At 43.6% G+C, this 18,725-nt stretch overlaps 1 protein-coding gene across 1 annotated transcript in view; it reads left to right on the forward strand.

Annotated features, from left to right (window-relative positions):
• The first annotated feature begins 1,740 nt into the window (after positions 1-1,740).
• Positions 1,741-18,725, forward strand: part of LOC124613181 (peptide transporter family 1) — a 341,779-nt gene continuing 324,794 nt past the window's right edge. The window contains exon 1 of the mRNA XM_047141820.1: positions 1,741-1,843. Coding sequence (XP_046997776.1) covers positions 1,756-1,843 — 88 coding nt within the window. The 5' untranslated portion in view covers positions 1,741-1,755. The remainder of the gene's footprint in view (positions 1,844-18,725) is intronic.

The raw sequence follows: 18,725 nt of genomic DNA on the forward strand, positions 1-18,725 counted from the left end.
AAGTCAAAGAAAGACATTACTTCGAACATATCACAACAATCTTTATTTTTAGAACGACACACTAACAGCAAGCATTGCTTTTCATGATTGAAAAAGAAAACAATATAAAACTAATTTATTCAGTAATTCCTCCTTTTTAAAATAACTTTTGACTTTATCGGTATTTGTGTGACAAAAAGGAGACGAAAAGTTCTCTACCTCTAAATCTATATTTCGCAAGCCACCTTACGATGGTACTTACGGTTCCACTATTATTTGCCCATTCACTTATGAATGGTTTATGGCATGAAGAAGCCTCGTCATGAGCTCCAGTTCCTCTTATTTTACCGCATAGTCATTTCGTGACATGTATCTCGAAAGAAGTAATATTCTGACTGATTCTTTCCCCTATATCACATTCCATTCAGTCGACTGCTCACTTTCAGCACGAGCATTACATTCGAAATACTACATATCGACACATTTTGATAGCATCTCAAAGTTATTAAACGTCGCCAAGAAGGACGTCAATGTTCTGTAGGCTCATACGAGCGAGACACGAATTCGGGTGCTTGGGCTACGGTCATACTTCTTCCTTGGACACAGACACGTTCTCGAAGGAACAGAGTAAATCCAACCGTTACGAGCTCTAGCTAATAACTCCGCTATTTGTGCAACAGGTTCAGTGATTCTCTAGGATCAGGAAATAAACTATATCCGGTACGAAATAGTCATAAACATTAGTAACTGAGATACAGCTGCCTCCAATTGTCATATCATTCTTCGGAAATTTCCAAATACATTTTTTGCAAGCATTGACTTAGTTATCCCACCATCTCAAACAGACAGAACACCGAAAACATACTGCGCAATGATTAAACTGTACAAGAACAGTGCATAAAAACTGCTCTTTCTTGGTCATACGTTAAGGAAAAGCGGTACCGGTACTTAACCAAACGGGACGTCATAGAATGCATCACCCGCATAGCGCTCTAATTATAGACTGTTAAATTTCACGTTACGTTTGTATTGTGGCTACCCGTAAAGATGTAAGTTTTATCTCTAGAAAATGTGATAACTAAACTGCCTCTGTCTTTTAAATTACATATTCGTAAATTTATGGAATTAAAAGTACTTCGCTACGTTATCAAAGCGCACAACAATCACCGGAAACGTCATTCGAAGGCCATTGAGCATTAAAGAAGTATCACTGAAGGAAAATTTCCTGGGCATCCTTAATATCTTATGAGTCAGCTATCGTCAGCAAACCGTCTGAAGGAGTATACATATATCTAGTGTTGTTGTAAACAGGTGTACGTGCATACTATTAAGAGAACGCTGAAACAACGTATAGAAGAGCATAAAGGCAACTGAGGACGAGAAGAAATGGATGAATCGTATTTTGCGGAGCACGTTCTGCAACGAGGAAACCACAAGTTTCTCTCTGATAACACCGGGATCCTAGCAGCCTTGAGCGGACACTACAGTAGGTTGTTCAGATAGGCGACAGACACTCGCCAAGAATTTTAGTCTTAAAGAGGAAGGTGGGACACTTAGCGATACCTCGTTCTTAATTATGAAATGGGAAGTCTTCCAACGTTATGCGACATCGACAGTGTTGATAAGCACTCTCAAAGGACAGATTATGCTCGAAATTAGCATAGAAAGTGAAGTCACGTCTCTGGACCGAGTTGCACGGCACCAAGTGTTACCTTCAGCCAGCGGCGAGCCACGGTATGAATCGGACGTTTCTTGAAGCCACGACCTCTCCTGAAAATGTCTTCCACACACGAGGACGAAAAATTGGGTTTCTCAAGAAAATCCATAGGACTAGCTCATAACAGCCAGGGGACTTTTTATAAATGTAAGTTACGGCCGTGAAAGTCGTCATTTTAAATTTTTCTTCGCAAGTGCTATTTTTTTCTTATTCTCTTCGTGTGGAAGTTATTCAAGATTTACTTGGTCTCTCTCTCTCTCTCTCTCTCTCTCTCTCTCTCTTCCTTCCTTTTATCGCCTGTGCTGGCTTCTCTGTATATTTCTACTACTGCGTTTCATAATGATCAATAAATGATATTGTGTAGTCATACTCATTAAAAACATGTTACTTTTCTACTGCTGCCTTCTATATAGGGAAATTACATCAATGGTAGGTTTTAGGTATAGTTTGTAGCCGGACGTAAGTTGTGTTACGTATCTACCTATGTTATAGGGTAATGATTGAGAGCTGCACATGGTCAGCTTAGGTGGAATGTGGATTGTTGCTTTATTGCACCCTCACAATGACAAGCGCTACCATTCACAACCAGACTAATGATTAGGAAACAAACAGTTTTCAGATACATACTTCACAGATTAAACAGGACACGCCTTCAGAAACATAATTACACACAGGAATCAAGCACAATAAAAAAAAGCCTTTGGGGTTGTATATATGGTAGACACATTCAATTACGGATTTCGTAAAACAGCGCATACGCATCAGTCATGAAAAATCAGCATAAAGGGACGACACACATGAAACAGCCGAACGGTAACCGTTCGCTCCTCACCTAAGAGAAAGTAAGGTAAAATGACTCGATATAACAGCATACCCTGCAGGCAACACAAAACAGAAAAACTTAAAAAAAATACAGCCATTTCCGTTCTTAAATTCGTGATAGTTTACATAATTCTGAAGCGTTTGGAAAGCGATGTTGGGATTGGATAGAAGTCTGCTAGTGCAAGGATCGAGCCAACTACCTCACGGTTTATCGTGTTATTGAGAAACTTTTGTGTATTGTCTTACAGACGCTCTACGAAATATGTAACTTACTACTACGATGTATATATGTCATAGTACAGTTTAAACAAGGCACTCATTTACACCTCAAGTTAATGAAACTTGTTAACGTTCAAAATATTTAACAAAAATCAATAAATTCTATTATATATAATTAGAGGCCATTGTTGTTTCCTTTGGTGCACAAATGCGCCACTTCAATGTTAAAAATAATCATTACCTGTGGACGCAATCGTACTGATCCTTAAGTCTCTCTTTCTGCCGTAATACTAGAGCAAATATGGAAGCGTTTTCGGAGCGACGTGCGAAACGTTGCAGTCAGTACTCAGAAATATAGTAGCTTTTCGGGGTATAATCATCAGTGAACCGCTTCGGTTTGGTATGGCGCGTCTGAAGAAACTTGTTGGCTCTCTTCCTCACGCAATTTAAGTCACTTTCAATGCTAGAGGCATCTGGTTTGTGAATAGGTGGATTGATCTAATTTTGGGGCACTGAATTCACTGGTAAAATCAGTTTTTCTCTATCATGTCACATTTCCTAGAAACACAGCAGAATTAAAACAAGCAAGAATACATATTCACAACTATAGATCTATTTAATAAGGGAGTATGGACATGACGGAAATAACAGGTCTAAATTAGTTAAAACATTTTTTTCAACTTTAATCTTCTTTTGTATTCGAAAAATGTGAGAACGATGCGTTTCTTTTGTTTGCGTTTCATCATTCTCCTGAACAATACCCTTGCAGTAGTCGCCCAACGTCGAATAATTACAAGACCTTGATAACGGTGTTCCATCGTAGCGATGTCTTGATGAAAGTGTTCACTCTGCTCATTACGTATGGCTTCCAAATTTTCCGAAAACAAATCAGGATGGTTATGTAAAAAGTGAATTTTAAGTGACTTCTACACCCCATGGTCTTTTAGCTATCTAACAGATCATTCACAATGGAAAAATAGCTATCATCGATTCTGTTGCCTAACAAGTTCTTCAGTCACTCTTAAAGAGGACCAAGCACCTAACTCGATATTTGTAAATTTGGTGTCAAAGGTAGGATCTTTCATGAATTTTCTTATTTTTGGCCCAACAAATCTAGCTAGCGTCTTTCAGCTTTGCTTTACTCAGTTAAGAGAATTGATTCTTTAAAATGATTGATGATCTCCTTTACGCATAACTTGAAGAAAGTTTTTCATTAATTCTAACTTGAGATGAAGAAGAGGCAAAATGATTCTGTTGGGCTCAACCAAGGGAGTGTGTTTCACATTTTTATTTCCAGTTATATACGATTTCCTCACAGGCCATTCCTTGACTGTGCGGTGGTTCTTGATGTCTCAGCTGCCCCCATAGTCTGGTGATCATTTGTAGATAATCTACTACTCCTGAAAATAAATAAATAAATTACAATAAAAATAAATAAACATCAAATCAAAAAAACAGCGAAATACGGAAAATAAACAGTAAACACTGAAATACGCATAAAACTCAGAAATTTTACGTGCTACATCATTTTGAAATGTAAATTCGGATTTTACACACCAAAATACATGCTGACTGATGTATCACATACTATATGCAAAATAGCTGTTGTGTAGTCTCATTAGCTTGATGTCTGCTGGGAGGGGTGACAAATTTTCATTGGGTGTTATTTTGTAATTGAGACAATGAGCTGTAGTGGAATTTAGCACCGAAAATTTTCCTTGGTACTCTGATATCTGTGTATAGAATGTAAACACCTCGTCAGTATCTCACAGCCCCTGTGGGCAGCAACGCTTGCCCTATATGAACAAAGGCTTGATATCCATTTTACTCGCGTTCAAAGGACTAGTTCAGGGACTGAGCGGCTGACCGTGCTATGGACGGCATTATTCGTGTCGTATTTTCTATGCATTCTCTTTTCTTTCCCATCTTAAGCTTTTGTTTTATTTTTCATTTTGGCGTCGGAGGGTCCCTTGTCCTCGGAGCCTCCGTGTCTTGCTCCTATTACGCCCTTGAATGAAGCGCAGGAGTGAATGAGGCGCACGAGCGTCGTAGCGGCGTCTGGCTGTACCGTTAGTCGCGTCCGGGTGTAGGTCGCGTGCAGCTCGAGACCAACCGCAAGCTCCGCCACTTCCCGCCAACGGCTTGCCTTCTGCACCTCCTCCTGGTAAGCTACTTCTCAGACTCTACGTCTGCTGCCGCGATGCTAGTGTCCCACGTCGTTGTCATACCACGCTGTGCGCAAAAGGAGGCCAGTCACGTGGGTGACAGCTGTTTGCTGTCTAGCGCGGTGGTTGGTCTGTACGACCGTGAAGTAGCCGTTGCTTACACATTCTATTAATCAATAACCTTGTATTATGATGTATAAGGTTTAAATAAGACACCGCTAGATTTTATGTTTTCTTAAGTGCAGACTCTGTTTGACTTTGAAAATTATATCTATACCGGCCTTTTCAGATGCTCGTGTCAGGGCAGCGAATCCTAAATAGATAACTTTCTTGGGTTATCTTAATTGGCCTCAGAGCGCTGTGTTCTTTCTCTTTCATGTAGACGTCATAATACCTATTCTACATCGTTTTACTCCTGTTAGTGTTCAGCCACACTGCTTTCCAAGTATACGGAACAGCCACGTAACGCAACGTTCGCAGCTGCACTGCTGTTTCGGATAAAGGTCGCCAGGTGGCTTACGAGTCGCCAGACCTTGGTTGAAACTGCTGTTTCCCTATACGCTTGTCAGCTGTTCTTTGGGCTGCGTAGTTCATTTAATGTGAGGCAGGAGATCATCATTTCGTTTCTCTAACACCATGGTTAAGATACTGGACTCTTGCTAATTCTAATTCTAAGAAGAAGTGGAATTGCATGTCTTATCCCGCCTTGATTACGAAAAAATTTCCCAAAATAACTAACTGCGAATGCTAGGATGACTCTTTATTAAAACATGACAGTGATTGTTTTCCTTCCGCATAATAACCTATTGCAGGAATGTGCTCTGTCTCGATTGTTTATGTCGACGTGACATTAAATTTCAAGTTTTCTTTCTTCGCTTCACATATGTGTTGGGGGCCCGCACATCTTTGGTCCAACTGAATAAACAAAGGCCCCTCTGATGAGGAGAACGTGGCAAGTGCCATAAACCAACTTCTCAGAATCTTCATTCAGTGGAAGATCAGCCAAAGTAAGCGAACTCGTGTCTCGTCTTATCCATAGATGCTTGACCGTTTCTGAGAAAATGACCCTCAAAGTTTTAGACGAAATTTATATGTCAGCCTGAATGGGGACAGAGTGGCTAGCTTTGCGGCCTTTCACTTCTGTGCCTCGTGTTCGAAACCCTATTGTTGTTTATCTTTATTTATCTTTTTTCATCTATCTACTCATGTCCATAGAAGGTTACTACACGAATATTTCTTGTCAGCTTTGGATAGGGAATACAAGGAAGGTATATTAATTGTAAAATAACAACTCGTTTTCACAGTAAGTGCCATACATTTATTTTATATGTCTGTATGGTATTTTAAAAGGTTACAATCTTTTTAAATTCTCATAGTGTCATATTTCATTCATACATCAGTTGTTATATTAACTCTTATTTTATTCTTATGTCTATTGTTCAAGAGGAATTGGTGCATTCCCTTGGGTTACACCTATTGTAGAAACATTCGAGGCATAGAAGTTCTGAACTTCACGAGCATCGCACGAAGGCAGGTTTACACCAGTGACATTTCTTCGTATGAATCTCACTTGGAAAAGAAACGTCGTAAACACCGCTTAAGATTTCACTTGTTGGCAATAAATTCGAGGCACAACATGCATAACGGATCACTTTACCGAAAACTGGCGCTTGCAATTGATTATGAATCAAGGACTTTCACTGAAAACAATTTAAAATAACTGTCTCATTTTTTTTTATTTTTAAAATTCTTTCACTAGACATACAATCAGTGGACGAATAAGGATAAACCTATTTCATAATACATTGGAAAACATTCGCGTAGTAATCTTTTGTGGACATCGATAGATTAATGAAAAATAAAATAAATAATCAGGTTTCGAATACGGGGTGCAAACGTGTGACACCGCTTCAGTTGAACTACTTACTGGCTAAAAGACATATAAAGTACCTCGAAAACTTCGAGCGTCGTTTTCTCAGAAACGGTCCAGTACCTACAGATAAACAGAGACATATGTTCGCGTGATATGATCCCTCTTTCATTGAACGAGATTCCTGGGAAATCGGGTTCTGGCAGTTACCGTGTGCTCCTCGTGAGTATCGTCCAAGAAAATAAAGAAGTTGCAGCCTTCAATTTACAAATGCACGGATGATAAGTATAACAGAATACGAAAATTGATTTACATTAGAGCACGTAATATTGGAAGAAGACGAGGTACCGCTTGTGATATTTAAATTTAGCATGTTTCTCTTTAAGGGGCTATTTTAACTCTCTGTTTGGTGGAGAGGCATACTGACTCTTTGTTCAATGCTCATACAAGCTTATGAGTGTGTGCTGAAAAGTAATGCCTCCGAATTTTTAATGTGAAAACTCTTAAAGTTCTTTAAATAAAACAAACGTTATTGACATTCTACCTCTTTGTTCTTCATGTCTACATATTTATTTCTGAGCATTGTCACACTGGCGACGAACGTATTTCTCCCAGCGAGAGACCAGTTTGTTGATAAAGCCACTATAGGATGTTGAACGCTGTTGGCAGAGCAAAAACCTCACCTCGACTTGCATGGTGTCATCACTACCGAAGTGAAATAACTCCTCGAAGGTGTGCTTTAAGATATAAACAGATGAAAGTTGGATGGAGCCATGTCGAGACTGTATAGAGTATGATCGATGACAGTGAACACAAGGCGGCGGATTGTTGCAGACGTCCCAGCATTCGTGTGTGGTCTCTCACGCTGAAGGAGAGGGTGCTGGTTGTGTGAACGAACTCTTCGAATTCGAAACTCCATTACAGCACACTGTTTCTCACGCACCGACATAGTTACGTTACACAGTGCCGTGCTCGACGCTACAATTCGGAGCTCCCTTACGGCAGAGGGCTGTAAATATGTTGAAATGAAGAATTAAGATACAGGATGTTAATAACGTTGATTTTATTTAAAAAGCTTTAGGAGTTTTCACATAAAAATTCTGAAGATTTACTTTTCAGTACGCTATTGCACACGGATATTTTGTTGGATGGCCTCTAAACAACGTGTCCAATCTATATCTACAAATCGGTAGTAATTAATACGAGTTGGACGTTGTTTTATTTATTTGTTGTGGTCTTCAAATGCGATATGTGCTTTGAATCCTGGTATAAAATCCACATTGTTTGAGCTATTTTCTACAGGATACTGCGAAATCATGGCAATGGACATGCAATAGATAAATAAAAAAACAAATTAACAACATTTTGAAGCCACCTTTCCATCCCTTGACGTTTGCGCTAAAAGGTAACGACTATTAATATCTTTTAGTGTTATAATCCAGATTAAGTGCCTACAAAACGTAGGAACATGTATACGATTAAAATGAAATCTTCAAATTTAAATGAAGCCAGTACGTCCTCCGCAACAGGGAGACATTATCAGGAGAAGTAACCAGGGTTTTGTGTACCTCAACGATATGTGTGGTAGTACCATTATTGTACACGATATACTTTATCTGATCAAAAGCATATGGACGTCTATCAGTGAAAATTCAAATCGGTTGCATCCATCCTTCACCTTCATGGCGGTTTGAATGTTGGTGGGGATACTTTCAGTGAGATGTCTGAAGGTCGATGGAGGAATCAACTCCGCCGGCCGCTGTGGTCGAGCGGTTCTAGGCGCTTCAGTCCGGAACCAGGCGGCTGCTGCGGTCCCAGGTTCGAATCCTGCCTCGAGCATGGATGTGTGTGATGTCCTTAGGTTAGTTAGGTATAAATAGTTCTAAGTCTAGGGGACTGATGACCTCAGATGTTAAGTCTCATAGTGCTTAGAGCCGTTTGAACCATTTTTGGAGGAATCAAGTCGACGTTCTACCTCATCCTACAGCTGTTCCATTAAGGTCGGGGCAGGCCAGTCCATTTCAGGAATGTTAGTGTCCACAAACCGTTGCCTCACAATTTTGTTTTATGACAGAGTGCACTATCACTCACGCAAACAATCATCTTCTCCGAATTGGTCCTCTACTGCACGCAGTACCTAGTGCAGTAAAATGTGTTCATATCCTTCCGTATTCAGAGTTTTTTTTAAGCACAATAAGGAGACCAAATTCCAACCATGAAAAACACCCCCATATCGTGAGACCACCTCCTCCGTACTTCACTGTTAGCACTGCACAAGATAGCAGGTAACGTTCTCCAGGCATTCGGCAGACCCAAATTCTTCCATGGGATTGCCGCAGGGTTTAGCGTGATTCATCGCTCCAAATCACTCGTTTGTAGTCATCCACTGTCCAGTGGCGTCTCTCTTTGCACTATTTCAAGCGTCACTTAGCACAGGCAACAGAAATGTCTGACTTATGAGGAGCTGCTCACCACTGTAGCCCAGTCTTTTTAACTCCCTACGCCCAGTCATTGTGCTAACTGGACTGCTGGTAGGCCTTGGGAACTCATGAGTGACTCCTTCCGCTGATTTCATCCTACTTTTTTACGACCGTCATCCATCGCGCTCGACGGTCCCTGTCCGTCAGTACGTGAGGTCTGTCTGGTCTTGTTTTTAGCTGTGGTTGCTCTTTCGTATTTCCACTGCAGAATTACATCATCAGGAGTCGACTTGGAAATTCTTATAAGGGTTGATATGTCACTTATTGATTTATTACTCCAGTGCCATCCAATGACTAGTCCACGTCCAAAGTCACTGAGCTCTTGTGACCAACCCATTTTGCTGTTAATGGTCCTCTACTGACAACACAATAACCTACAGCCCCACTTTATACTGGTGGGTCCGACTCTGTTGACATCTAGTTGTCAATTCCGCATTACACAGGGGTGTTGGGATACTTTTTATCAGGAAGTGTATGTAAGAGACCAGACAGACAGCTTCGTTCATTCTCTGAGACTGTAAGCAGCACACGTGCTAGTATATTGGGAAGTCATCTCTCTAGAAACCGCAATGAAATCTAAGAAGTCTTGGGCTACGTCTGAAGACTGGCAACTGACAATGAACACAAATAAATGCAGTATAATGTACATAAATGGACGGAAGCCCAAATATAGTTTGACCACATGATCACTCATAAGTCACTGGAATCAGTCACAGACACAATTTACCTTAGAATATTCATGATCTTTTCCATTATTTTCGAACGAGAATTTCATTTTAGTATCCTTAGCTGATAACCTATTATCTTTTTTTCCATTGCCTTCATCCCAAACAGGCTCAGCCTGTTAAATTTTGGTTTTAGGAATGTTAGTGGCAGAGAGTGGCTGGATATCCTTCCCATTGCCATCCCCTGAGCCCCCACCCCCTCCCCTCCAGCGCCGGATATTGTTATTTCATATGTCAGCGTCTAGTGCTGTCCTATGTGAAATAGTATGAAACTTCTATAAATGTTTGCGAATCCTAACATTAAATTTTGGTTTTAGGAATGTTAGTGGCAGAGAGTGGCTGGATATCCTTCCCATTGCCATCCCCTGAGCCCCCACTCCCTCCCCTCCAGCGCCGGATATTGTTATTTCATATGTCAGCGTCTAGTGCTGTCCTATGTGAAGTAGTATGAAACTTCTATAAATGTTTGCGAATCCTAACTGAGGCAGGACTTGGGTACCAGCCCAGTATTTACCTTGTTGGATATGAGTAGCCACCTAAAAGCACATCCAGGGTGGACAACACACTGACCTTCGTCATTAATCGGCTGGGCAGATTAATTCCTGGGCCACCACACGTTGCCAAATCCCAGAAGTGGCTTGCTAAAAGGTACAGCTATCCAGGCAGTCATAGCTGATAAAGTACTTAAAAAAATAGAAATCCTACTGCTACATTTTATTGTTTTCATCTATCCTTATACATGGATAGAGGTAGGGGGGATTAAATGCAGGATGTATGTGTGTGTGTGTGTGTGTGTGTGTGTGTGTGTGTGTGTGTGCTCATATGTATGTATGTCCAGCATGTCCTTCTAAACTATCAGATCGATTTCAACCAAATTATGTTCACATACTGCTTGCTGTCTGGAAATTAGCACTGTTGGGAGCAGAAACTCCTAGCTTCCATATGGGCACAGATATGCATGAAAAGGGATTTCAACCCCTGACATCCAGACTGCTCTTTACAACAGGTGTGCAGTGCAGGTAGTATCACTATGCAATGCAAAAGCTACACATGCAGATGGACACAGCTGAGCAGAGAGAGGGAGGGAAGTGGAGATGGATAGTGAGAAAGCTGGGGAGATGAGATGAGCAGAGAAAGAGGGGGGAGGAGATAGATAAAGAGGATGGAGGAAGTGAGAGATATAGAGAAAGTGGGAGAAGGGGATGGAATGATGGGAGTGGGGTAGGATGAGATGAACAGAGAGAACAGGCAGCATGTGATGGGCAGAAGAAGAGGGGGGAAGTGTTTTATGTGAGTAGTATTGGGATGCCTTGCAGGGGCTACACATGCAGGTGGGGATGGCTGAGCAAAGAGAGGGTGGGGGGTGGGTAATGATAGATAGGACAGGTTGAGGTGGACAGAAATAAGGGAGATGAACACAGAGAGAGGATGAGAAGGAAATGGAGAGACAGAGATACAATGAGCATAAGGTAGATAGATAGAATGAGGTGGAGGAACAGGAGATGGGCAGAGAGAGAGGAGGAAATGGACAGAGAGAGGGGGGGGGCATAAGGAGGTGAACATCTAGAGATGGGGTAAGAAGAGATGGACAGAGACTGGTGAAATGGCATATACAGAGAGAGGAAAAAGGAGGGGTTGGTTAGAGAGACTGGGGAGGAGGAAATGGGCAAACAGAGGAATGAGGAGGACATGGTCAGAGAGAACAGGGAGGAGGAGTTGTTCAGAGAGAGGAGGAAATGGGCAGAGGGGGAGGAGGAGAAGGGCAGAGAGAGTGGGCAGAGGAGATGGTTCAAGAGTGGGGGCAGGAGTGGATGAAAAGAGAGATGATAAGGAGGAGTTGGATAAAGAGAGGGAGAGCAGGAGACAGACAGGGACGAAGAGGAGGAGGAGGAGGAAGAGGAGGAGATAAATAGAGAGGGATAAAGAAGAGAGAGGGGCAGGAGGAGGTGGACAGAGAGATGGCGGGAGGGACAGGTGGACAGTGAGGGGGAGGAGGAGGAAGAGATGTATGCAGTCGTAGATGTGTCGAATGCGTCAGGACGTAGTGGGGGGGGGGGGGGATAAGGAAGTCTATCTGCATAGTGTCGTACTCCAGGCGCCGGGGGGAGGGGGGAGGCAGAGGGACTGCCAATGAACTGTGGTACTCCTGGTGCCAATTGTGTTCTCTACACCACTGTAACACGTATGTGATCGAAGTCAGGGGGAAAACGCTAGTATATTTGTATTTAATTCTCTGCGACTTGTTTCGTGGTCGCTACCCTATTCTCAAGCGCTCATCCTTGCAATCAACAATGCTTTAACCTGGCACTATCACTAATCACAATGAAATATAAATAAAAAAAGTCAATAAAAGTAGCTGTGAAACTTGTATTTCCAAGGAAAAATATAAAGAAGTATTTGTACGAAACGATTTAATTTGGAACAGCCACACCAATGTAGCGCTGGGGATGGCAGATAGCGCACTGAAATCTCTTTTAAGGAAGACAGAGTCGCCCTCGAAAGATGTGATGATGATTGTCTTTACCTTTCATTTCGAACTATAGTAATTATAATCTAATCACAGGACAAAGAAATCATATATGGCTCCGAGCGAACAATAATTAAGCTAGAGTTCTTTGTGATCTTTTCCGGTATCGGAAGCTGTAAGTTTTCCATAAATTACCCACTGGAAATCATTTCATGAAATTTCCCGAAATAATTAGATTCTCCTATTCGAATATTGTGAGGGGCAGTCAACTGAAAATCGAATACCCGCCACAAGGGGATCATGGAATGGTTCCATTCAAAAGTAATCACGGCATGTGCTGATGCATCTTTCCCACTGGGAGACGAGACGATCAGTTCCTGCTTCGCAGGACGCGGTCAGCCACCGACGGATCTACAGCCATACTCGCACTCCTTCGACCGACTGAGACCGACGTCCACGCGTGTCTTCCTTCAGGCCGCCGAAGAGTTTCGTCCAACTGGCAGTGTGGTGAGGGGTGTTATCGTGCCACAGGATTATTCCGTCCGGCAGCTTTCCGACAGCCCGAGAGCAAATGGCAATTTCAACAAATTTTCCTAGCCAAATAAATCCAGAGCTGTTCACAAAAGTTCCGGTAAGGCCATGATGACCTTATTCTACTGTTGGGGGCCTCTGCTTGTCGAGTTCCTCGATCGTGGAACCTCAATCAGTGCGCAGTGCTATGAAAACGCTTTGCAGAAGCTACGACATACCATAAAGTCGGACGGTATTATCCTGTTGCGCGATAATTCCCCCCCCCCCCCCCCCCCCCCCCCCACTCTACCGATCGGACAAAGGCTATACTTCAGCAAATAGGTTCGGAAACACAGCAACACCCCCCCCCCCCCACCCCCCTCCGTACAGCCTGGATCTTTAACCGTGTGATTTTAACGTCTTTGACGACCTGAAGAAAGACATGCGCAGAAGTCAGCTTCAGTGGTTGCCGTTGTGGGTCAGTCAGCGGCCGACCGCATTCAACGGAACAGGAATTGATCGTCATGTCTCCCAGTGGGATAAATTTCGTAAAGCTTGGGGTGATTACTTTTGAATGAAACCATTCCATGATCTCGTTGTGTCAAGGTTCGGTTTTCATACGACTGCCGCGTATAGTTACTTAACATTCTTACATACCTCTGTGACGCTCTCACCAGAGTTCAACAAAATCCGTCTGCTATGAACCAGGTACTTCTGACACGTTACCCAAAACTTTGTGCTGATCACACAGGTTCCGGGAAAGACTGTACAAACATTACATAAGTAGCGTCTTTCACAAAAAATTGTGGATTTCGAAGAGCGTACCAAAACATCAAAGTGCAGCATTAGTCTCAACGAAGTATCAGTCAAAGTAATTTCCACGTGTAGTACCCTACGAAGTTACTCTCACTTATCCGTTGACTGTTTGAAATAATCAGGGAACCAATCACAATTTTCTGACTCATTTTAGGTACCACCTTACGCCTGGAAACTTTGAAACCTAGGAAGGTTAGGTACCATCTTACGCCTGGAAACTTTGAAACCTAGGAAGGAAGAGTAACGTTTACCATCTCATCGACGACGAGGTCATTAGAAATGAAGCTGAATATGTCATACCCGACGAAATTTGTGGATTCTCTCACTCGCCTAATTGTGACATTTGTTAAAGCTATAGGTGGTGTTATACCGTAGTAGCGTGATGTTTACCTACAGGTTTCCCACGTTCCGTGACGCAATCCATACCAAATCCATTAAATCATAGAAGGAATAAATAAAATGCAAAATGTCACTTCCTCTCTTGTATGTCATTCATCTTTGGTGGTACCAAAAGTATCGACTATTATCCTGCAAGCTAAACACTTCACGTTAACTACGAAGAAAAAGTCGTCTGAATAGTGGTTGGCAAAAGAGATGTCAGTAGTACAGCACAACCCATCTTCATCCGACAGTTCGACTATTAAAAAAGTGACAATCGATCCAATAGTATCACCTTCGTTAATCAAAATGCGTAAGTGTAACGTAAAAACGAATCATTACGCATAAAGAAACACAAACCTATATGAATTTAAAAGAAATAATAAAACGAACTGCAGTGTATTTACTCGTTAATGAGTTACCTAAGATCATATTTTCCCTGTGCCAAAACGGTCAGCCAACGTTCCTGAAGGGCATCTGAAAGTATGTCGCTAGCGTTCGCTTTCACTCTGTTTGTGAGTAGGCGCACATACTCTGGCTGGAATTAGTTCACACGTGTGAAACATTAACTTTACATTTCACATAGCTAGAAAAGAAAAGGTTCACTATTTTGGGATTCCTTGACCGACAAGAGAGATGTAGGATACATTTGGTATAATCGATAGATAGATCTGGTATCCAATGCAGCGGCTACAATACAAGATGAGCAAAGACTGTTCTCGACTGATTAAGAGACAGAATTTACGTCCTTTATTTTTAACTGTCGTGGGAGAGTAAATATTACTGTATGATTAACAGTTGGGCAGATCTTTCTTGCTCTCACGTCACAGAAATATTTTGAGCTTTTTTGTCGGCTAATGTCATACGTACTAATATAATAGTGGCAAGTTTCACCATTATAGTTATTGAGTTTCGTTTTTCTGTACGTAGGTTTCGCTGGACATCATTTTTTTCTTCACGACGGTTCAATCCCGCGTCCGGTCATCCTGATTTAGGTCTTCCATGATTTCCCTAAATCGCTCCAGGCAAATGCCGGGATGGTTCCTTTGAAAGGGCACGGCCGACTTCCTTCCCCACCCTTCCCTAATCCGATGAGACTGATGACCTCGCTGTGGTCTCCTCACGCAAACAACCCAACCCATAACGATTATGTACCTATCGATTTGTTTAGCCCAGGTATGTACAGACCGCTGGCCACACGGGGCCTGCCATTGACCCGTTGGCGATCAGTCCCTTATCTTTCGTTCTTGTGAATTATTATTGTTATTATTATTATTAGTATTGTTTGCTTACATTTTATTCCCTCCATGAAATTGCACTAGAAGCAGTGCAGCTTAAAGTCATCGATATGCTAAATGATGGGTCACTGCGAATTAAATTCGATGAAATAAATCTGTTGAATTTCTACACTCCTGGAAATTGAAATAAGAACACCGTGAATTCATTGTCCCAGGAAGGGGAAACTTTATTGACACATTCCTGGGGTCAGATACATCACATGATCACACTGACAGACCCACAGGCACATAGACACAGGCAACAGAGCATGCACAATGTCGGCACTAGTACAGTGTATATCCACCTTTCGCAGCAATGCAGGCTGCTATTCTCCCATGGAGACGATCGTAGAGATGCTGGATGTAGTCCTGTGGAACGGCTTGCCATGCCATTTCCACCTGGCGCCTCAGTCGGACCAGCGTTCGTGCTGGACGTGCAGACCGCGTGAGACGACACTTCATCCAGTCCCAAACATGCTCAATGGGGGACAGATCCGGAGATCTTGCTGGCCAGGGTAGTTGACTTACACCTTCTAGAGCACGTTGGGTGGCACGGGATACATGCGGACGTGCATTGTCCTGTTGGAACAGCAAGTTCCCTTGCCGGTCTAGGGATGGTAGAACGATGGGTTCGATGACGGTTTGGATGTACCGTGCACTATTCAGTGTCCCCTCGACGATCACCAGTGGTGTACGGCCAGTGTAGGAGATCACTCCCCACACCATGATGCCGGGTGTTGGCCCTGTGTGCCTCGGTCGTATGCAGTCCTGATTGTGGCGCTCACCTGCACGGCGCCAAACACGCATACGACCATCATTGGCACCAAGGCAGAAGCGACTCTCATCGCTGAAGACGACACGTCTCCATTCGTCCCTCCATTCACGCCTGTCGCGACACCACTGGAGGCGGGCTGCACGATGTTGGGGCGCGAGCGGAAGACGGCCTAACGGTGTGCGGGACCGTAGCCCAGCTTCATGGAGACGGTTGCGAATGGTCCTCGCCGATACCCCAGGAGCAATAGTGTCCCTAATTTGCTGGGAAGTGGCGGTGCGGTCCCCTACGGCACTGCGTAGGATCCTACGGTCTTGGCGTGCATCCGTGCGTCGCTGCGGTCCGGTCCCAGGTCGACGGGCACGTGCACCTTCCGCCGACCACTGGCGACAACATCGATGTACTGTGGAGACCTCACGCCCCACGTGTTGAGCAATTCGGCGGTACGTCCACCCGGCCTCCCGCATGCCCACTATACGCCCTCGCTCAAAGTCCGTCAACTGTACATACGGTTCGCGTCCACGCTGTCGCGGCATGCTACCAGTGTTAAAGACTGCGATGGAGCTCCGTATGCCACGGCAAACTGGCTGACACTGATGGCGGCGGTGCACAAATGCTGCGCAGCTAGCGCCACTCGACGGCCAACACCGCGGTTCCTGGTGTGTCCGCTGTGCCGTGCGTGTGATCATTGCTTGTACAGCCCTCTCGCAGTGTCCGGAGCAAGTATGGTGGGTCTGACACACCGGTGTCAATGTGTTCTTTTTTCCATTACCAGGAGTGTATTTTTGGGACGATAGTAACAATAGTAAGTTAATGGTAGGTAATGCATTTAAATGCACTAGCCTTTTATGCTCACCTTATACATGAGAACAATTTTTTCCGAGATCAACATTAAAAAAAAAAAGAAAAAAAAGCTATAGGAAGCGCTTGACGACCGACAACGTAGAGTCAATTTTGGGCGTATATACGACAAAAATCAAGCTTAAGATCAAGGCAATTGTAAATTCAGTGGATTGTCATGTTTCATATTCAATTGTGTAAATAATGCTTCAGTGAAATATGTTGTTGTAATTACAACGAACATTTATGAAACAAATGATATAGACCAAGTATATTCTTTCTTGTGCTGCTCTTATGTAGTCTCAGTGAGGAGTTTGATGCCCGCGGAACTAACGAGTCTATACATTCCTGGTTTAGGCGAATATATCAAGGACTTACTTTGAGATACATGTGTGTGTATTGAACCGGGGACTTAGAAACGACGGAGAGGCTTCGTCCCACCGCAGCCCTAAGTGGTTCACAACCCCACAACAGGCCACAGCAGTCCACCCATCCCACCGCCGCCTCACACCCAAGCCAGGGTTATTATGCGGTTCGGCCCCCAGTCGACCCCCCTCCCCCCCTTCCCCCAGGGAACGTCTCATACCAGACGAGTGTACCCCAAATGTTTGCGTGATAGAGTAATTATGGTGTACGCGTTTGTGGAGACAGTGCTTGCGCAGCAATCGCCGACATAGTGTAACTGGGGCGGAATAAGGGGAATCAGCCTGCATTCGCCAAGGCAGATGGAAAACCGCCTAAAAACCATCCACAGGCTGGCCGGCACACCGGACCTCGACACTGATCCGTCGGGCGGATTCGTGCCAGGGACTGGCACGCTTTCGCGTTCGGGAAGCAGCGCGTAGATCGCGTGGATAGCCGGGCGGGCAAGATATCTGTGACAGGCATAAATAAGAGTGCAGTCGCGGCGCTGATCGGTGTGTTCTCAAACGGGAAGAAAGTTCATAAAAATGAATTAATCTGAGGTTTACATCCATTCGTAGATGATCTCTGCGACACTGCGATGTCACACCAGACATTAAGGAGGTCGGCTGTAAGTACGAGCGGTGTTCAATAAATAACGCAACAAATTTTTTCCTCAGCCAATTTCGGTTGAAAAAAATGCGGAATTTGTTGAGGGACATCGTGGAATATTCCCACTTCAGTCCATATGGTTTCATAAAGTTCCGATAGGTGGCGGCGCTATCTACAGCCTTCAAAATGGCGTCTGTAAACGGAGGTGCGTTCCAAGCAGAGAGCTGTCAATGAGTTGATTTTAGCGGAAAACCAGAGCATCTTAGGTATTCATAAGCGCTTGCAGAATACGTACGGAGACTCGGAAGTGAAATAAAACACAGTGAGTCGTTGGGTGAGACGTCTGTCATCATCACACAAACAGCGCGCAAACCTATACGATCTCCCGTGTATCGACCAGTCGCACACAGCAATGGCTACTGCTGTGTTGGAACGTGCGGACGCTCTCATTCGCGGTGGTCGACGGATCTCAATGAAACACCTCGCTGAACAACTGGACGTCTCTGTTGGTAGTGCAGACACACACGTCAATCATTTGGGGCTCTCAAACATGTGTGCCCGCTCTTTGTTTCTCGTCGCCTAACAGAAGACCATAAAGAGCAACGAAGGACCATCTGTGCGGAATTGGTTGTGCGTTACGAGGTTGATCGTGACAAATTGTCAAACACCGTCAC

The sequence above is a fragment of the Schistocerca americana genome, chromosome 4, assembly GCF_021461395.2.
Source record: "Schistocerca americana isolate TAMUIC-IGC-003095 chromosome 4, iqSchAmer2.1, whole genome shotgun sequence".
NCBI lineage: Eukaryota > Metazoa > Arthropoda > Insecta > Orthoptera > Acrididae > Schistocerca > Schistocerca americana.